Below are 22,583 nucleotides of genomic sequence, written 5' to 3' on the forward strand. Positions count from 1 at the left end.
CTCCCGCGTTGCGGTTGCTCGGGAGATGCTGGCGCGCGGCGCCCGGCGGCTCCACCTCGCGCACTGAGCGGGTCGCGGGGAGCCCCGGGGGCGGGCGGGGGGCGCGGACTGCGGTAGAATGCTAGCCGGGCTCCTCCGGCGCTGCGAGACGTCGCTCGAACGCGGTCAGGTGCCTCTCGCCGCTCCTCTAACTTGCCACTTGGTCGCGTTGGGTCTCCGAGGCTCTCTACCCTTTGGGGTAGTGGGGGGCGGGGGGAGTGGGGAGTTCGAGGGTCTGTGGTAGCCGAAGGGGGGATCAGGCGAGGGGGAGCCTGCCGGGTGCCGCTCTTCTTCCCCCTCCCCCCACCCCGTCGCGGCCGCTTTCCCTTCTGCCAATTCGGAGAGCGTCGGGCTCCTGTGACATGCGATCGCTGCCAAGTGACGGTCCCCGAGTCTGAAGTGCCCGCGAGGAAGTGAGCGCCAAGGCGGGCCGCCGGCGATGACAGCCATGAAGCAGGAGCAGCAGCCCACCCCGGGGGCCAGGGGGAGCCAGGCGCAGCCGGCGGACCAGGTGAGAGTGGGTAGCGGCGGCCAGGCCCTCCCGGGAAGGGTGGCTCCCGTCCGCGCTTCCCACGCCTCCCTCTCCCCCCCCTCCCCCCGCCCCAGTTCCAGGCTCCCCTCGGCTCCTCCATGGACTCCGCAGGAAGTTCGAGCGTCTGAGCGCGCTCTGGGGCCGGGCGAGAGGATGCGCAAGGTGGAGAGCCGCGGGGAAGCGGGTAGAGAGGTAAAGGCTGGGGGCGGCCCGGGAGCCCCGGCGGGTGGGCCACCCGAGGGAGGGAGGGGCGGCCGGGGCCACGGAACGGGGACCCCTTGGTTCCAGTGAACGCACATGGGAGGAATCGCTGCGCGCCCGGAGGCGTCCGCGGGCGGGGGTCGAGCCGGTCTTCCCGCAGCTGAGCCGAGCGCCGGTCAAAGCCACCCTAGCAGGCGGGTGACCTTTAGGCCGACAGAGTTTTTCCTTTCCTTCTTCTTTTGAGGAGACCGGGACGGGGCCCGGGCGCTAAACAGGGGAAGGAAGCGTAGCATGCATCTGTGGTCTGCTGAGTGGAGCGGAGCTTGGGAGCAAAAAGGCATTAATTATTATGGGAAGCAGGCAAGGTACTGGCTTTAGTGATTTGTTGGGTCCGGATGTGTTGTGTCTGCAGAGATGGGGTGCTCTGTACCGGCGGAGGGTTATTTTCGTCCCGTTTCCGTCTTTCCGCACCGGCCACCCCCCACCCCTTTTTTTGTTTTGGTTTTTAGAGATTTGTAGCATCACCGAACGGGGGGGGGGTGGGGGGAATCTTCATCTCGCCTCCATCCCTGGATTGGGGTGACTCGGGAGTTCGGTGTTGCCTCTTCCTAAAGTTGTAAGGTCGCGAGCGCTGGGGCGCCCTGGGGAGGAGGAAGGAGGCTGTGGGTGAGCTGGCTCCAGGTGTGGTCACGTTTGCATCCTTCAGGGACTCCGAGCCCGGAGGGCGACAGGTTAGCGGCGAACTAGGGAGCGGGAGCTTGGAGGCGCCCGGGGGCCCGAGGTGGGCCCTTTGCCCCGAGTGCACGTTGAAGGCCGCCCGAAGCCTCTCTGCCACAGACCCTCCTAGCTCTTTGCTGGAAGTGGGGTGAAGGAGGTGCAAGCAACTAGGCTCCGGTGGCTGCTCTGCTTTTTCGCACAGTCTAAGCACCGAGGAGCAAGTGAAGGGAAGCTGTCCACATCGCCGCCCGAGTGCTGGTGAGGGCGGCAGAGATGCCAGGACTGCTGTTATTAATATTCTAGTCTTGGTCATCAGTCCTGGCTTGTGGTCTCTCTCTGCTCCCTTCCCCTTCCTTCCTCCTTTCCCTCGCATGTATTTCACACAGGTGGTGGGGATTGCTCCGTGCCAGGCAGCTAGCCAGGCTCCCCCTGCATTTACAGGGGTGAATGTTGCAGTTTTTACAAAGCAGCTGTTTCCTTACACCAGCCTCTTGACTCCCTACCCTGAGACAAGTATGAAAATATTAAGACATTTATATTGTATGATCTGTCCCTTTCCTTTGCATCTTCCTCTGCTCCCTCCAACCCATACCACAAGGTAGCAACTGGTTAGTAGATTATAAAAATCATTTCAGGAGAGGAGCAAGGATTTAGCCGCCTCTTTCAAGCTGACAGCCCTTAAATTTCATTAACAAGCCGCTGAGCCTCTCTACTGCTCTTGGAATGATGCTTCCAATAAGAATGATTAGTCAGGTGAGAGTCCCCACATGAAATGTTTGCTCACTAACCTGTGACACCAGCTGCTTACTTGAGGTGCTGCAAACAGCTCCGTGGCGGTGGAGGTGGGGAGGAAGAGGCAGAGCAGAGCAGGCAGAAACTGAAAATCTGTATGTAAATAGTGGAGGAGCCACATATGCACAGTGAAGCCTTTTGTCAGGACTAATCTGGTGCTTAACATTCAGCTGAAGAGAATCAAGCTTGAATCCCTTTTTCGAGTTAGCGTGCATTTTTGTTTATGGCCATTTCAGATATTCAGGGAGTGGCCATTTGCAGAACTCCTGTTTTAATTAAGTTTTTAAAGTGCCTTTCTGAACATTTACATGAGTTAAAAATGTCAGTGATATGCATATTGTGCTTGAGTTAGAATGAGAGAGATGGATTTTGTCAGGGGGAGGAAAGCAGAGAAAAAAATATATATGGCAGCACCCATTGAAGGTTTTCCAAGCACTTCCAGAAAATATCAATAAATTGAGATCTATTCTCTGTCTGAAGCTTGACATACGAAATGATGACCAGGCAATGTGGATGATTGCTGTGATTGTTTAAACTACTTGCTCTAAGATTACTAAGTTTTTATGAACAGGATTAGTCATTGTCTGATTCTGCAACAGTCATACAATTCTTATGTGGTACTAGTAGCTATAATACCCCCGTATAGACATGAATGATTGTTCTGGGTTCTCTTTTTCTAAAAACAATGATTCACAAACTTAAGTAAAAATAGAGCTTTGTGAAGTCCTACTTAATGTTTAAAGAGGGGGCATTTCCCAGCTAATCAGTCATGAATGTTGGTTTTCTGTGATTTAGGCTTTTGAGTATTGCCAGGAAGGTCTTCTACTTCTCATGTTAGAGATTTTTTTATCAAATCTCAAAAATCCCTTGTCCAAGGGTATCGGCACCCATTTCCACTTACTGCACAGTAGAAGACTGTAGTCTGGGTGAAATGGTTTTGAATAATAGAATTTGGTTGTGATTATGGTCCTTTAGAGAGCTTGGCCTCCCTGTGTTCATCTCATCTGTGACTCTCCTCTGGCAGGAGATGCTGTGACCAGAGTCCACCCTTCCCCAGGGACAGGCAGCAACAAAAATAGCAGGGACTGTGTACTTTTCTTAATATTGTGAGTCATTGGAAACGTCTTATCGTTTTAGTAGTCTCTGCCTTAGAGCTTCACTGATCAAATGTTTATGATAGTATTTTTGTTGTTTTCATAATGCTCCACATTTACAAAATGTCTAGATAAATGCTTTGATATGGGTAGATACAGTCATTCTTACTTAATATGATCAGTATCCCATGTTACCTTGAGGGATCTAAAATCTTGATTAGTTGAAACTCATCATTTTTAAACAACCACTTCCTGTATGCTTGCCACGTGCAGAGTACCGTCCTGTGAACTGATACGGTAACACTTATTAAATGCATTTTTTCTATTTGATCCTCAAAGCAACTTTTTTGAGTCAGGACCTTTAGTTTTTCCCATTTTAGAGATGAGAATACAGAGGATTCAAGAAACTAACTTGATCAAGTTTGTCTTCAAAAGTGGTGGAGTTAAGACTTAACCCTAGTCTGTGATACCTAAGATAAAATAAGGTAATTTAATTCTAAAGTCCCACCTTCTGATTTTTACACAATTCCAGTTCAACACATTATTGTTAGTGTAATGAAAAATAATTGCAAATATTGTGTGTGTACAAACTAACTGAATATAAAATGGATGAAGAATTTGTTTAAAGATTTGATTATAAATGTAAATAATAGCTCTTCAAATTTTAAAATTAACTTACCATTTCTTCTATTTATGGAAATAATATAAAGAGGCAAGTAGATCCTCATAAGTACATAGGTACTTACAAAAACAACAAATCTTGGTAATGGGGGGACTTTCAAGCTTTCTTAAATGATTAGATTTTTATAGTTAGACCTGGTTTAGAATTTGACCACATTTCCACCAGGTGGCACCCTTCTGCTGATTCCAATGGGTAAAAGTATTTCCTAAAATGTTGGATGGTCCTTAAGCTCCAAATAAGAAAACAAAAATAAACTAAAAACAACAACAAACAAAACAAAAGCAGAAAAAAAATCCTTCAAAAAAACAAAAAACTAAGCAAACAAATGAAAAACCACAATCCTTCTTTATAAAGTACAACTGGACTAAAAAGTGCATTTTTATAAGCAGCAACTATTTGGCTGCAAAGATTTCATTAGTTCTATATTTCTCCACCAAAAAAAACCCCATATTCTCTTGGAAAATGAATCTATTAAAATTCAGTGTGCAGAAGCCTATTATGGTGAAATAATTTATGGCCAAAATTGCAATTAAATATATAATGCCTTTGTAGAATATCTATTGTACTTTTGGTTTTTAGGTAATATTTATACAAAATGTCACTATACAGAAATTAAGGTTCACTTTTTCTATTTCATTTTTGGTGTAGCAAATGATTAAAATTTTCAAGTGCGTGCTTAATGATAACTTACGAAAATTTATTCTTCCGTGTTTCCTTGACAAATATAAAAAGATGTTATAATTTAGTCTATAAACTATTGATTCTTAGCACAGAACTTCAAAAGTAGCTTTTAGACATCATGTTGAAAAAATTTAATGGATGATTTATTACTCTTCTTCTAAGCATTGAACATAGAATATATAGAATCTAATTGGTGGGAGAGTTCTACATGATTTAGTTATAAAAGATAATTTAGATTGGGTAAAGGTGTTATGTCAAAGTTTTTATAATTTAGGAGATACTATGCATTTCCCACTATCCCTTAATTTCTTATGAGAGATATAATGTGTATCTTCTTACATGTGTATATGACATTTTATCTGAGTTTAGAACATACCACAAAACATCCCTAGCTTGTAAGCTTCTAATCTTTCTGTTTATTTCAGGGACTGAGCAAATTGCACATTTAAGAACGATTAAACTATAAAAAAACAAGTCAAAGAAAATTGTATTATTAAATATGAATGCTGCATTATCTTATGCAGTGCATTGCATTAGAAACAAAACACTGGAACCAAATTTCTCTCAGTCTGAGTAAAAATAAAGTAATTTAAAATTTTTGGTTCATTGAATCATTTATGATTATGTAATGTTACTATTGTCTATGGGTTATGCACTGGAAACCACAGATTCAAGTTCATACCCCAGCTCCACCAGTCATCACTGTTTTCATGGTCAAGATCACTCAGTTTCTGTATTTCATTTGTGAATGGAGGTGACTGTAGGTCGTTTGTTTGCTTGTTGTAAGAATTAAATGAAAGAATATGTAAAGGTGTTTGAAGAAAGCCTACCTCACACCAAGTGTGCTCCTTCCCTAGTCTGGGACTAGGATCCTCGAAAAGGTGGAAAAAAGGCTTAAAGAATCCTTGAGCCGCCTATAACTGGCATGTTAACATTTTACAAATCATTACATTGTTCAGTACACATTTGAATGATCCCAAATGAACTTGCCCATGCATATAAACATTATATTAATAATATTGCATGCAGACTTCAAAACTCTGTTAACTCTGTTAACTCTCTGCTTCCATTCAATCAAAGCTCCCTTCTTTACTGTCCTACTCTGTATGGAGCCAGACTGGAAATAAACATTGGCTAATTCTCACTGATGGTTGAATTAGCTGCAGAATACGTTTTCAGTGGAATGCACGTCATAAGGTTATGAGCATGGAGAAAGGGGATGTTTGATATGCTCTTTAATATTTAAGTTAATATTTCATACTTGGGGTTCCAAATATAGAACTACCCCCATATATTTTCATACTTGCTGAGTGACTTCATGTGTGTTCTGATCAAGCTCATGTTTCACTGAAATGTTACGCAGTAGTCTCCCCCGCCCCCATTTGTTCTGCTTTCCACTATTTCAGTTCCCCACTGGCAGCTGAGATCCCAGAAGCAGACAGTCCTCTGTTGGGACCTGGTGTCAGGAGGTCGGTAGTAGCCTGGTCCTCAGTCCCAGTGCCCGCACCATTCACCTCATTTCTTTTCCTCACATAGGCATTTTATCTTCTCACAACATCCTCCTTCTCCTCCTCCTCCTCCTCATCATCAGAGGGTGAGTACAGTATAATAAAATAATTGAGAGACCACATTCACATAACTTTTATTACAATATATTATAAAAGTTCTGTTTTATTAGTTATTGTTGTGAACCTCAGACTGTGCTCCATTTATTCATTATATACATATGAATAAACAGTATATACAGGGTTCAACACGGTCAGGGTTTCAGGCATCCATGGGGGTTCTTGGAATGGATCCCTCATGGATGAGGGAGGGATGGCTGCAGTGGGGGGCATATAGAAAGACATGCATCAGCTAGGAAAGTTGGAAGCTTGTCTCAGCTGAAGACCTGTAAAAGACCTAAAAAAGGGGGCAGATAAATAATGGAATGCAAAGATCTTTGTAAACATGTTCTGCTATAGATTTAGAAGTGTTTCTGCCCTAGTGTATGCTGCCCTGCCTCAAGAAGTCCTATAGGTCAGCATTGATTATCCCTAGCACACTATTGTTTTAAAGTTTGTCCTGATCTGATTCACCAGCTATTTGTCAGTAGGCAGTCTTCGCTTACTGTTTCCAACTAGACAGCCCCTGTTCTCCAAGGCCTTTAAATTGTATACCCACCAACACCCTACCTGGTAGACATTCTTATTAGTCCTTACATATTAACTACAAGAAATGCTTGTTATTTCCCGTATGATAAAGAAAGTTGGGAAGTAAGTGTAGTAGGGGAGAATGGGTACTGAGGAGAGAACTCTTCTCTTGTAGATTCATTATCGTTAAGCTCTCCTGAATGCTCAGGTTGTCAGACATACCCATAAGTAATGGTAAATGTACTCAGTGCCAGGCTAAATACAGAAAATTTACCTTTATCCCCAACTGATATTTTATTTCAAACTGTTTGGTTGAGTAACTGATGTTAACAGTATTCCTTGTTTTTTCTTCTATATAATAAGAAATGATTTTCATTTTCTCTCCAAGGTTGGCTTGCTATATTTATTTGAAAGTTGATGAAACTTTAGTAATTTTTAAATCAACTTTTAGATAATATGTTAACTCCATTAACCAAAATAGTACATTGTACAATATTTTTGGAATTGCCAAATCATCTTCAGACTTAATGATATATGAGGGAGAGGTAACACAATGTAGGAAGAGAGTCAGAACAGATTCCAGATAGAATCTTCTACCATTCTCTGCAATCTAGGGCAAACTATTTAGTCTCTCAAAACCATTCCTTCATGTTTAAAGGAAGAGGATATCAAGAATGTTGCAAGACTTAGAGACAGTCTGTATGAAGGGGCATGTAAAACATGTGGCCCAAGATAAAACAGTATTTTTACTCTTGTTGCTACTGTGTTTCTAGATTATCTAAGATTATTTCATATCTTGCAAAGGCACTTTTCCATTTACATTGATGAAAGTGCTGAGTAGTGTATGGATGAGTGTGTGTACATAACAAACATGCACCACACATGTATGTGTACTTTTGTACCCTTACAACCTAAATAAATGGGTTACTTTAGTTAGATTATTATAGATCATAGGTAGAAATCAATTTATAACAACCTGACTGATTTCTTCCATTTTTAGGTGATAACCTGTCTCTTCCTGAAAGACTTGGGGTCTTTTTTGAAGTGTTCATGGTTAAATATCCTCTTTCTGGAAGTTTGGTTTCCAGAAATGACTGACTCAACTTCTTTGCATGTAGGAGCTGAGTGATATGCTGAGTTGAAATTTAAGAAAATCTAGTTAAGTGCATAATCAAAACTGAGTTTACATCTGAGAGAGCCAAGCCAAGCTGGGTAGTCCTGGCCAAGCTGTATATTATCTGACTCTAATATTATTGCAATTTATCATATTTACTGATTTTCTCAGGTCAATACAAGAACTTTTATATCTGGTTAGAAGATAGCAAATGAAGAAAAGTGAGGACAAAAGACATTTTTATTATCCTCATCCCCCCCCCTTTTTTTTTGAGATCTAAATGAGGATTCAATTTCTTATACCACCCAAAAGCCTCTGCTCTGAAAACATAGTATGACAAATCTGTATTTTATAATTGGAAACTTGAATGGCAGGCTCTCCTGTGATTTATTTTCAAATAATGGACCAGAGAGACCACTTGAAGTTGCATTAATAGTGCTTGTACAGGGTTAGAAATAGGCCTCTCTGTTATTGGTTTGTGGGTTTACTTTTGGCAGGAGGAATCAAGTCACTGAAAATGCTTCATACTGTCACTTCCATTAATCATACCTCACCTCCAGGAAAAGTTTTAATATGAGGTAATTAATGCAGGACATGGCTACTGTTCTTTTTTAATTTCACATGTTTGGAAACAAGTGCCAGTAAGTTTTTTTAATCAACATTTTAAATGAACGTTTCACAAACTTGCATACTGATTCTTCTCTCTTAGACACCAAATCAAAGCTTATGAGTAAAGATGCCTTCTGAATAGAGGTTAGAACTATATCTTTTCAAGAAGACAAAATATAAAATTCATGAAGAATTTCTCCAATGTAGAAACAGATAATTTGTTTCGATGGATTAGTAGATAGTTTATGTTTCTTAGCATCTAGACGTTTATGGATAGATTATGTACTTACTCCCCCAAGTTTTGTGAATTTTTAAGGGAAAAGACTGTACATTTTACCTGTTTGTTTCTTTTCTAGAGTACTATAAAGGGATTATAAAAGGATTATTCCTTTCCTCTGATCCTAGGAATTAAGTGTGTTTCACTTCTTGACAGTCATATTGGCAGTGACAGGTAGGTGCAAACTGAGGGTGGAGTTGATATGGAAGAGACCCACCCTTGTCCACACTTATGGAGGTTGGTTATTACTGCTCTCAAGTGAGGCTTTCCAAACATCAGTGCCACAGTGGCATTATATGAATGTCTGATTGCTCACAGAGTCATTGCCTCTTGTGTTACAGAATGGTAATTTTGATTCCTTTGTCTCGACCTGCATGTGGTCTGTTGAAATCCAAATCCAGTCCCTTCCACCTCTCTACATTTCTTGAGACCAGTCTCTGGCCAAGGTTGAATCCCTTATCTCTAAACTACTATGATGTCCCCAGTGGCCTTGCCTTTCCAGATTCGTCCTTGAAACTGCCATCATAAATGATGATACCATTTTGAGAACTATTCCCATTGCTAAATCTAGTACCTTTTTTTCATATCAGGAGATAACTAATGGAAAGGTGAAATGTCTTAGGACACAGAGTTGGTTAGATCAAGAGGCAGTACTTGATTCTGGGCCTCCTTACTTAGGGCCATTGTATGTGCTGCTGCCAGATTCAGCTGTTGATAAAGACTTTTGTTCTTGGTGACAAATCTACCTTCCTTAGCACTTGACATCAGACTAACTTAAAAAAAAAAAAAAAAAACGTGTCCTTAAAATCTTTGAGTCTGTAAGCAAAACTCACTTGACATTCCTTGGATTCTCCTTTGTGATTGTGTTGGTTCTAGGCCAGTGGTCCTTAGACTTTTAGTACCTGGCCACAAAACATTAGAGAACCTTATATGCATCGTCTCCAATTTGCCGTGGCAGGAAGTCACCTCAGTGCCATAATGCCATTTTGAAAGTAAACTGAGATCCAGTATTCTAAGGACATGCCAACACTTTGCATCATCCATGCAGACACTGGCATTCTTAAATCTCTTTTTTTCCCCTTGATGAATGACCTTCCTTTGATCTTCACCTTCAGCATTTGAAATTGCAATTTAGTAGTGAATGGATTAGTGATGAGAGGACTCCCTCCATCAGAAAGTAGGGATGTATTTAGGAACTCTGCAAAGCATGTAGCTGAATTTTAGAGCTTCCTTGGAAAGTTAATAGAAACAACAGGCTTCTGATTCACTGGATTTCTTGGAAGGTAAAGCTCTTTCTAGAAGCTGTGATAATTTTGTCAGAGTACCAAGTTCTAATACTAGACCTGAGAAACTTTTATAGGCAAAATAAATAAGAATTTTTGAGGGAGATTCATTTTAGTGGAAAGAACTAGGGTGGTCTCTTCATTTAATGTCAGGTTAAATTCTATTTACATATTTGGGCACGTTCATCTCTCTCTGAATTTACCACTTCACCTGGAAATGGGATGATGCTTACATTTCAGAAGTGTTCCAAGGATGAGCAGTGAGATGGGTTTATTATCCAGGAGGTGCTGCAAAATGGTGGTGCTTATTTATTTATTTACTCTTTGTTATTAATGTGTATTGGGCTACTATACCACCCAGAGGCAAGCGGTGGGAAGTCAAAGCTACACAGGATATTGAGGTTCCCAGATGATGGGAATACCAGCTTTAAAGCTTATTTCTCCATTACTTTGACCACAATTCAGAGCATCTTTAATATTGTGCTCCTATTTTTGTTGATATGGTGATTATATGGAATCATCCTAGCTCCAAAGCAAACATAGATTAGGGATTGGTTAAGAAAATTCACGGCATCCCTTTTTATATTACTTGTAAGTACAGGAGACTCAACAAAGTTTGTATTTTTAAGGTGGAGAACTGAATATGCATTTGATTTTCCTGAATTTGGTCTTTTCTTTTCCCATCCATGGTTAAATTCTCTCTCATGCTTATAATGCATTCTACATTAGGAGTGCTGCTTCATTCCTACTCAGAGCTGTAGTCTTTGAGCTATAACAGCGAATCCAAAAAAACTAATATAGAATCACAGATGGTGCAAATATTTGAAAATAGGTAAATACAATCTAGGATTAGCTGCTTGGGCTCAGAAATGTCAGCTTCATATTGCTTATTGGTCACATAAGGCACTTTTAGTTAAGGGAAAACCCAGGACAAAAGCATCATGATACAAAATTACTGATTTGGAGCTATGCAACATAACAAGCCCATAATTGTTACATAAACTCTAAAATGAGTCACTCTGTAACAAGGAAAGGTGTTTCAGAGAGGTCACAAAGTACCAAGAGGTTATATAGGGGATAAAAAATTAAGCAGATATCATACCATGGAACTGCTATACAATACCATCTGCTGACTTCCATTTAAAGCCAATTTTTAAAATGGAAAATATTCATTCTTATGGGTAGGCATATATTGAATGACCAGAGCATGGGAACGAACAGTCAAATTGCCAGCATAAGATTTATCGGTGGTTATTATTAATTACATGTGTTGTGTGTCTCCACATCTGACTGAGAGTTTGAAACAATACAGTCTTATTTTCCTTCAGTTTTGCCCTTTTAAGAAATGTTTTGTTTTGTTTTGTTTTTTTTAAGGATCTCAGAACTAACCATGGTGACTTAAGTCACCTTGTTCACTGATAGGGCCATTGAGAATGATAAAGACTGACTTGTTCCAGGTCATACCAGTGATGAATTTGGTAGATGAGAGACCAGTGCATTTCCCTCCTAGGTTGGGCATTGGTATGAGACTCATTCACTAACTCGTCAGGATCATAGATTATCTTTGGTTGAATGTATTGATGACAGAGGAATAAAAAGTAGATGAGAAGATGGGAAGTTTCTAGCTATTTTTAAAGTTTTTTTTTTAATTTAATTTTTTTTCAGGCAGTCGGTTTAATAAAGTTAGATCTATTATATAGATTGTATCTGGAAGCATCAAGGAGCGGGTGGTTACATGTGTAATGGTAGGGTGAAGCCTACATTCTCTGCAGTCTCACTTCTCAGATGTAGTGGGAGATTTTAGGAAGGGCTGCAAGAGGTCATATGTGAAGGTCTAAAGAATACAGCACTGATTCCTCTGAAAATATATGTTCACAAGTAAAAAATCTTGGCTCTCATATAAATATATAATAAACACATGTCAAGTATTTAACTTATTAATAAAGGAATCATGAAGATGGTAAAAGCTGGTGCAAAAAATATCTCAAGGAGAGAGATTTATATAGTCACTCAGGAAAGGAAAGGTGTACAGTGTTTGCAAAATCAGATACACATCTGGTTAATATCTGACAGCATTTAAATCGTAATTCTTATTTTTTATAGCAGAAATGTTTTACAACTTCTCTTCTACAATTAATGTTTATGTTTAGATTGAGATTAAAAAGTAAATGGTCAAAATCAAATGGTAAGTGTAAGAAAGGTGTCTTTTCCTAAAATTGTATAATCTTTGTGTGGGCCAAGTGGACAATGACTTAACTTAGCCTGACATTGAAAGGTTAGACATGCAGTCATACTTACATTGTATTTTGAAATTTTCAGAAATTTTCTGAACATCCCCTAACTCACAAAAATGGTGCCATCTGGGTCTACACTTGATGGCACAGCCAACTTCTTAAGCAATTTTATCAAAGCTTTCTAAAAGCCCTGTAGAGTTTCAGGTGTCAGGTCTGATTCACCTGCAGCGAGGTCCTGGAATGCAGCCAGTCAGTCAACACTGTGTGTCAGGTTCATCCCAACAAATTGGTCCAGGTGCTTTTCAGGGATGGAAGAGAACTTGGTAATTTCAGATAGCTGTTTGTAGAAAAGATGAAGTAGAGTCATTGTATGCAAGGTGGTGAAAAGCCATTCTTGAAGATGGAGCAAAATAAGGTTCAGATCAAGTTGCATGGTGGTGGTTGTCCCTAGGAAGTGGCTGCTTTTTTTTTTTTTTTAATGTTTTATTTATTTTTGATACAGAGAGAGACAGAGCATGAGAGGGGGAGGGGTAGAGAGTGGAGACACAGAACCAGAAGCAGGCTCCAGGCTCTGAGCTAGCTGTCAGCACAGAGCCTGACGTGGGGCTTGAACCCACGAACTTGAGATCTGACCTGAGCCTAAGTCGGAGGCTTAACCGACTGAGCCACCCAGGTGCCCTGGAAGTGGCTGCTTTTAAAGTTGCACTTAGGAGGAGATACCGTACCTGCTTACACAGTCTGATTTAAGACCCACATAAGTTTTCCTTCCCTTGATGCTCACTTTCTTTATTGCCAGTCAAGAAATGTGCATCTGTGTATATCTGGAATTCTACCATAGCTTTCTTTGTTCCTTTGGTGGTGACTAAGGGGTGGTAACAGTTTATGTGTTTATGTGACTTGAATGTATTTGTCTCTCTGTGATTGCTTAGTATGGCCTTTCTTGAGAATTGATGTTTAGGGGCCATCTAAAATGAGGACCTTATGAATATGAAGGGGTAGGGACAGGAGGAAATAAGCATAGAAATGAGTCAGGGAATCTCAAGAGAGAATTGTGGTCTGCAATGAAGCAAGCTACTTCTTAACTGGCCCTCTGTTTTCCTAATCTGGGTTTAAAAGGGGGGGGGGGGAAATGATTACATTTGTGTATAGAGTACAAAGAGGTTTGTGAATAATCCAGGGTTTAAACAATTTTATTGCATTATTGACACTTATTTTCCTGAAATATCTTTTACTAATTACAGGAGACTTTCAGATTGGGATTTCTATAGTACATTCTGGAATGGTAAAAATGTTCTCTCTATATGTTTTCCAGTGTGGTACTCATCAGCTACATGTGGTTATTGAACACTTGAATTATGTCCAGTGTCATTGAGGAACTCATTTTCAATTTCATTTGGTTTTAATTAATTTAAGTTCTAATAGCCATATGTGACTAGTAGCTAATGTATCATTTCTAGACCTTTGTTTTTCAAACTTCAGCATTCACAGGAGTCCCTGGAGATAATGTAATATGACAAATTCTAACCCAGGGAATCTGGAAAGAGGTCCAAGATTCTACACTTACATCATGATGCTTTTTCTGTGGACTGTACTGTAAGTAAGGCTTTATTTCCCAACAGCAAGATTGTTGAATTTTAATGTATGACTTTACCTAGCCTGACACCTGTCGTACAAGATAATTCTGGTGGCCTATAGCAAAATTACAAAGTATAGCTTTAGGGATATAAAAAGAATAATTTTAGTCATAAAATCATTGGCATTTTAGTTATAATTTACACCTAAAATTTTGACTGTGTGGGGCACCTGGGTGGCTCGGTCAGTTAAGTGTCCGGCTTCGGCTCAGGTCATGATCTCCTGGTTTGTGGGTTCGAGCCCCGCATTTGGCTCTGTGCTGACAGCTAGCTCAGAGCCTGGACCCTGCTTCAGATTCTATCTTCCCCTCTCTCTCTGGCCCTCCTCTGCTCATGCTGTCTCTCTCAGTCTCTCAAAAATAAACATAAAAAAATTAAATAAAAAAATAAAAAAACATTTGACTGTGTAATATTCTTGTACACCATGCAGAGGTCAGGTGCCTGTATCTCATTCAGTCCTCACTATAAACTCTCTGTAATAAACATTATTTTCATTCCAATTTTGCAAATGAACAGCTGAGGATCATATCATATTAGTTATCCATAACTTCCCTTTATTAAATTGAAATTAAATTATTTGATATTTACATGCTATTAAATGGTTTAAAGTATACTAAATTTTTTATATTTATCATTTTTATCTTAAATGATTTGTGGATTGTGGCTAATCAATAAATTATAATTTGATAGATAATAGTAGTAATACTCAGACTTGTATTTAATGTGATAATCTTCATCAGAACTCAACACAAATTAATATTGTGTTCTTATTTTAAAGAAGAGGAAACTGAGAGATAGAAAGTAATTTGGTTAAGATTGCATGATGTCTGAGTGGCAGAACAAGGTTTTTATCCCTGGCTATTTGTATATATAATTTAAATCATTTAACATCATGTAGATATCTAATAAATCATTTAACTTTAATAAAGGAAAGCAATTTGTAGTTGTTATGGTAGCTAAGATTGTGACTAAAAGGATATTTTGTCCACTTATGAGCTGTTCTACCTTGGGAATCTCTTACTTTCTCTGAACCTCAGATCCTGGTTTGTAACACTCTAACAAAAGTATTCAATTTGTTGACCTTCACTTCACTGCTGTATGTTATACATAACCTATATAGGCCTTTATGTAACATTGGCCTCTATATGAGATTCTTTTAATGTCTTGAAGAGAGATTGGCCCCTTTCCCACCTCAGGCATTAGACTCAGGAATTAGTGCCACGTATGCCATCTACAAGTTTGGAAATAACTGATGTGCATTTCCAGTGGATCAATACAAGGAAAGGCTCTTTTATCATCACATTTCTAAAGGCAGGTGTATCTCTATGCCTTATTCATGTTAAGGAAATGAGACATTATTTAGAATTTTTAATATAGAGTTTTAAATTTACCCTGTGTTTCTGTATGAATAGGGAAGATTTTGTGTTAGTAGATGAATGAGTGGAACCAGGAAGCCATATGTCTGCTAAGGGACAGGATCCAACTTTGTGAAAATATGATTTCTTAAAATTTTATTAAGAGATACAGAGATTTTTAATAAGCAGGGATAAGCACATGTTGTGCTTGCATTTTCTTATATCCTCTGGGATTTATCTCCCTTGGAAAATGGGAGACACCTCTTTAAGGAACATACTAAACTTTATTTACCTTTCTTATTTGGCCTCAAAAGGCTGTATATTGCTGTCAGTCACAATTGTTTTCCTAGTGAAGAGGAAGGAAAATAATAATAGTTGAGGAATAAATGAAAGGCCTTGGCCTTTGCAGAATCCCTTTTTTTTTTAATTTTCCCAGAAAAATTACTTCAATAAATTATAAATTCATGAATTTTTATGTCCTTACCACCTTCTGTAATGAAGAAGCTGAGAACCATTTCAAACTCAGAATATTGATGTGGTCAAAGTATTCCCCTCGTTTCCACCAAGTAGGACTGCAGATTATTAACAAACACACCAGGAAGAAAAATGGTAGTAATGAAATGTTTTATTAGGCCTTTAAGGATGACTAAGCCTTCTAAGACTTCCGCTACTTTCATAGGAGGGATTTTTACTTAGACTGACTATTCTTAACAATAGGAGAAACAAGTTTTATTTTTCTTATTTCTTTTAAGATTCTGTAAAGATTACAGAGGTATTTAAAATCAAATAGCTTCTTTTCTCTGAAAAATTTTAAAGAAAAATCAATTTTTTACAATATACCTGGTGAATTATGGTAGGACGTACTTGGTAGCTGCTAATCTTTAAACACCAAGAAAAAGAATTTCATTTCTAAGGATTCTAGAATGTCAAACTACCGAATGGCAAGTGGTTCTTATGGTTCAGATGAGGCATTAATAATCCTTGATGTTCTGCTTGGGATATTAGAAGAAGAATAGAGACGCAGTTGAGGGGAATACATTAATAGAAACAAAACAAGGCTTCTATAGTTTCTTTTTTTTTTTTAAATCTCTTTAAATGACCCAGGTAGGAAAGGAATATGAAACAATACCAGAAAGATTTCTGATTTCATGTTGTAAAGGCTGAATGAATATGACTTAAAGTAAAGCTTAGTATGTTATTAATAACATATTCATACATAATGACTGGGTAGTGGTACCATTTGATTTTATCATGAGGACTCAGCCCTCCTGTGCATTTTAATCCAACATCTCTTAGGCTGGACCTATTGCTTTTCCAAATTAACCTGGAAATCTTAGGTCAGGTAACGTAAAGTACAGTGAAATAGGGTGGTTTGTCAGGAAGTCTGGGTTCCCTTGGCCCGTGGATGTTAGTGTGTTTGGTGGCATAGCAAACTTTCTGTTTCTCCAGACTGTCAGAGGAGTCTCATGACATACCCAATGGATAAATGATAAACTCTGCCCCCTGAAAAATTTAACTTTTTAATTCCATCAATAGAAGTATCTATATAGACACTCAGAAATATGCTCCAGGAAAGTTCTTCTGAATTAGTATGGAGAGGATCTTTTGCCTATTTACCTCAATATCAATGGAGTTTAGTGATTATGTTAGAAGCTCTGAGGGTAACCTCAGTTCCTCCTGGCCATAGTAACATTACTTCCTCCCTCCCTCCCTCTCTCCTTCCTTCCTTCCTTCCTTCCTTCCTTCCTTCCTTCCTTCCTTCCTTCCTTCCTTCCTTCCTTTTTAAGTAGAGACACAAGAGACAATAAAGAGGTGAATAAAAATCACCTTCTTCCTTCTGGAAATGTGCATCATTTAACAAAAACATCTCACCTTTATTTTGATTTGTGAAGACAGAAAATTCAAAAGCTACTTTCTCACGTGAAACTGCTTTATGCTAAGACCTTGTGAGGCACATCTGTTTCTTTCATCCTAGACCTTGAAAAACAATATTCAGACAAGTAGTTTTGCTGCAAAAATTCTTCAAATGAGCAGCTTTCATTGTTTTTAAGAAGTTGCAGAGAAAAGTCTGGTGAATTATTGTGCTAACCTGAAGGCATTCAAAGTATCTCAGGCATAATTCTGCGTTGATTACCTATTACTTCATAACCCACTACTACATCACTTCGTGGCTTAAAACAACAGCTGTTTCATTTTTTTGTGATTCTTTTGGTCAGAAATTCAGGAAGGGCTTCATGAGAGCTCTTCTGTTCCATGTGGTATCATTAACTCCGCTAAATTCAGCTGGTGGGTAGGCTCAGCTGAAAGGCAGAGAAGGCTTCATTCACGTCTGGTCCTTTGGTGCTGCTTTACATGGCCTTTCTCTCTCTCCACACAGATAATTTGGACTTCTTCACAGCAAGAGTCTTAGGACTTCATACCAGGTGGTTGTCTTTCAAAAGGGAACACTCCAAGCAGTGAAGGCAGAAATTGCAGCTCTCTTAAAGATGAGCTGCAGAAGTGATGGAGCTTCTCTTCTGCCACATTTTATTTTATTGGTGAAAGCATGACACAGGGTCAACCCAAATACAAAGGGTAAAATCAACTCCTTGTCTCGATAAGAGATGTGTAAAGAATTTAGTAATCATCTCACATCTATGACAGACTACCAAAGAACAGCAAAAACAACAGACCTTTATCTGGATATAAAGAATCACTATATGAGCATGTGGGGAATTTAAGGGTGTTTAAATGATGTAAATATTGTAAGGCTAGAAGTGGTGTCATGGTGTCAATGCTGTACTTGGCCATAATCTGTCAATGGGACAAATTTAGAATGTGAAGGCAAGTTATAATTGATTGAGAACAGTCCTAATGCAATGGTTCTTAAAGTATGAGGATTTATATTTTCATTGTAAAATAGAAATATATAAAACATTCACCTTTATCTAGGTATAGTCATGAAATATATTTATTTGGGAATAAATTTAATGTACTGTTTGAAAATACAGTATGCTCAAAATAAACTTTTAACTTCACGGAAATTATGACCACCTAGAGTAATTTGGTGCCATAAAGTAAAACATATATCTAGACTTCTGAGAAGGTATACATTATAAAGGAGGGACAACATAGTGCACAGAAGTTGGTTATTATGGCTATAAAGGTAATTTGGTTCTGAGATACAATTACTTTCACGAATTCTGCCACTGTGAAATAGTTTATGTTGTCACATTTCACACTGGATGAAGTAACTAAGCTGGGATTAGTATGTTCCAAAGGTTTCACATAACGTCAGATTTTTCAGATGGGGAGAAAATGATCTGGAAAAAAAAAGCTTTGAGATTTTCAGGAATGTGATAGAATTCTCTGCAGAGTATCTTTTTAAATTATTCCTGTTCCTCCTTAGACATAAATAGTGCATGAAAACTACCCTGTTCTGTGATATAACTTTCAACAGTGGACTCCAATACCAAGTGTAGATGCTTTTGTTTATGGTATATTTCCCTCTTTATGATAAATTCCCCCTTTGTTTACTCCTTGGATCAAATGAAAGTTATTTAAGGGAGAAGGTGGGAAGGTGCTCTCAGAAGATCACTGTATTACTGGAGTTGATGGGCATTTCTTTCTCGTGCTCCCTACTCCTCCATACTCCTGATCTGTTTGAAATAGTGCTCCATACGTCCTTTTTCTTGATTTTCAGGAAATATGGGGACGTAGAAAGCCAGATGTCCCAGGTGGTGAACTTGACCACCTGAGAAGAGCAGCTTGTACTCCATAGAGCACAGGCTGCTGCAAGTCCTTTTAGGAAGGTGAAAAAATTTAAACCCCAGACATACTCACACACATCAACTAAGGAAAAAGTAATAACATACTTGAGGGTTTGTCTTGATATAATAATGTAAGACCTGTACCACTAGTTGTGACCACCTTTCAACCCACTGTTACTTGAAGCAAAAGAAGAACATAGAGAAAAAATATTATGATGTCATCCTACTCCAAAATGCCACATAAGAATTATCTCTCATTTCTTAGAGATGGGTTCTTCCTTTAACACTCCAAATTCTATGGAAAAAAAGAAATCCCTTCTTTTAAACTGATTCTGACTTGTGGTCCTTGGGAATAAAGTTATATGTAGCATGGTAAACATCCCTATCTTGGTGGTTTTCTAAGTGCCCTCCAGTTGTAATTCCATAGAACCTTTTTCTTGATTCCATCATACCTTGAAATTGCTTGTTCACTTGTTTCTGTACAAATAGCTACAGTTCTTAAAGACAGTGATGGGGTTTTGTTAATTTTGAATCATCAGTGTGGAGGTTTCAAAAATATTTGTCAATTTGCATTTGTAGTAGAAATGCTTTGAAGAAAAGGAGTTGGGCATTTAGGAGAGGGTCACATCGCAATATTTATTAAGCTGGTTAGTGTTTATAATAGTTCTCAATTGGTGGATCATGGGTACTAGGTAAGGTGGGCTGATGAGTCTTGGGTGCACTCATTGCAACAGGTAGAATGAATATTTGTCTTTTGGTATATAATCTCATAGAGAAAATCAACAGTGAGTTGTTGCACAGCAGGAGGTAAGAGCTTCAAAAGCTAGATCAAAAGAGTTTTAAAGAAACTTGGAAGAGCAAACAGAGGAGAAGCAGAATCCAGAAGGTACTAGGCTGGGAGGTGTATGTGAGCTCCCAAAAGTCTCTATGGAGATAATGCCAGTGGAGACTTTCTGTGGGATCAGGCAGCAAACAGCGCAGCCAAACTTACAAGGGGGTGTATTGCAATGTTACTTTTCACTTCAAATCTAGTCAGTGTCTTTGGAATTGAGGCCCAGACAGGGCAGGGGAGTAGACGACTCAATTACTGTTGATCTAAGCAATCACAAGAAGGTCTATAAAACCTGATAAGAAGAATGATGGCCATAGGGTAGGACCTGTCCTGAGGGACATGATGAGTCAAAAAGGAAGTGCTCATATTTATATTACATACTCATAAGTACATTAAACTCATGTCCAATTAACCGAATGGTGTAAAATTTGGCTATTATTATTATTTTTCAACATAATTTAGTTTATCTGGAGGAATTTTTGTGCTACTTAATTGAGCGTTAACTGCACACCTGAGCTGACTTTGCTAGCCTGCATTGTTAGAGTATAAATAGAGGAAATTTTAAAAAGAAGGAAAAAAGAGAAGTGGCGTGAACATCTGTAGATGATCTGTGTGAAGTTGGATTTCTTCTGTTTCTGCACTTTTACAAGACGGTGGAAGCCACAACCAGGTACTTGACAAGAGTAACATTGTCTTAAGAGGCTGCCCTAGGGACATGTTCCCATTTATCACAGCTGCACAGAAGTCATCCATGGTACCGCTGTAACAGGCAATGCCAAGCCCGCTATAATTAATGGCCCAGGCCAATATTGGTCTTTGAAGTACTTGGTTATAAATAAAAAGTTAGATAAGAAAGGCAGCTATTTATCTCTTCACCCAATATATGTGCAAACATTTGTGCAAGAGATAGATATCCTAATGTAAACATTTGCCTCCAAACATACTGTTGGAATTTCTGAATTGTGACAGGTGACAGCAGGTTGCTTTAAGTAATTACAATGAAACAGAATAATCTACTAGGAGCTATTGTTATCCAAAGTAATATTTCCTGCCAAACATTGTTAAGAAAAAAGAATAACACCTTAGTAATGCATAATATAAAAGTCAAAGAGAATATTGAAAACCTTAAAGGACACTTTATTGACAACTTTCATCATTGCTGGAGAAAAATTATGGTAGTCTTTTGTTACGTTTATGAGTAATGAAGTAAGTTACAGTAGGAAGAGCATTGCTTGATTTTTTTTATTTTTAAAGTAAAAAATAATTTAGATCAGGACTATAAAATAAGGTACATCACAGAGTATAATGTTTGAGTTCTCTTAACTTTTTAAAAAGATTTTATTTTTAAGTAATCTCTACACCCATCATGGGACTCGAACTCACAAACCTGAGATGAAGAGTTGCGTGCTTCACTGAATGAGCCAGCCAGGTGCCCCAAGTTCTCACTCTTACAAATGCTATGATGTTGTTTTAAAAGTATCCCATGTTTAGAATGCCCAGCATATTTATGGATGGTTTCAAGGGTTTGATTTAATAGATAAAGAGGGATTTTTCTTTTCTTTTCTTTCTTTTTTTTTTTAACTTTGCTACCAGACACATTCAATGAATGAGCCTCTGACCTATTTGAAGATGTTTGGAGGCTGAACTACATTGTATTAGGAGAAGTTAAAGTCAGGGAGTTAAATTACTAACATCCGTTAACATATATTTAGAAACTTCAGAAACAAATGTAGTGACAGAAGTTTTAAAGTATTATGAAAGACTCTATTAAAAAGAACTCATGGAATATTAACTGTTTTACCAAACTCACTTTGCAGAAAAATTATCATGAGGTCTGAAAATTGATGGATTTGAAAAAAAGTGAAAAGTGTGTAAAATTTGTTATTAATGAGAAGTATGTTAACGTTATCTCAATTTATGTTGAAGCTGCAAGCTTGTTAATTTCTGTAGAAAATTGCATTAAGAATGTATGGTTATGTTAGATTATGATTAAACAAACCAAGAAGAAAATAGCATAAATATAGATATTTAATGTTATCTAATTGGGCATAGATGGATGTGGCTCTAATTCTTTGGAGCAGGAAGTCCAGGAAGCTAATTTTAACAAAAGAATATAATCTGGACAATATTACATATGTAGGTCACTATCCTTAGAGGTAATTGCTATAATTATAAACCTGTTAGTATAGATTATAATGCAAGTGTGTTCTGCTGGAATTGTTCAGGAGATCTCCTCACCTTCATGGTGAAAAATATTAAAATTACTTTCAAGAATAAATCTGATTACAGTATAACAGAGCAACTCCCCACCACTTTTACCTTGCAATAAATATAGCCCACATTGTTGAGTCAGTTATAAACTTAACAAAATTAATTAATTGGTTGAGTTTTTTTAAGGCTATTATATTAACTTAATTATTTCTAACTCTTTAGCAATTAAATAGAAATTTTCTCTTATTTCTTCCCCTATGCTTCCTTACCACTCAGTAATTCCACTATTTTTATTACCTTATTTGTGGTTTTTGTTTTCTTTATTGGCTTTATTTAATTACAAACTCATTTTCACATGGATATTTTTCTACGTAGAGAGAATAAAAGTATATTTTATATGGTTGGAACAACAAACATT

At 38.5% G+C, this 22,583-nt stretch overlaps 1 protein-coding gene across 1 annotated transcript in view; it reads left to right on the forward strand.

The window, feature by feature from the left end:
* The first annotated feature begins 99 nt into the window (after positions 1-99).
* Positions 100-22,583, forward strand: part of DPP10 (dipeptidyl peptidase like 10) — a 617,838-nt gene continuing 595,354 nt past the window's right edge. Inside the window, exon 1 of the mRNA XM_029933326.1 lies at positions 100-550. Coding sequence (XP_029789186.1) covers positions 479-550 — 72 coding nt within the window. The 5' untranslated portion in view covers positions 100-478. The remainder of the gene's footprint in view (positions 551-22,583) is intronic.

This window comes from Suricata suricatta, chromosome 3 (genome assembly GCF_006229205.1).
Source record: "Suricata suricatta isolate VVHF042 chromosome 3, meerkat_22Aug2017_6uvM2_HiC, whole genome shotgun sequence".
NCBI classification, from domain to species: Eukaryota; Metazoa; Chordata; class Mammalia; order Carnivora; family Herpestidae; genus Suricata; species Suricata suricatta.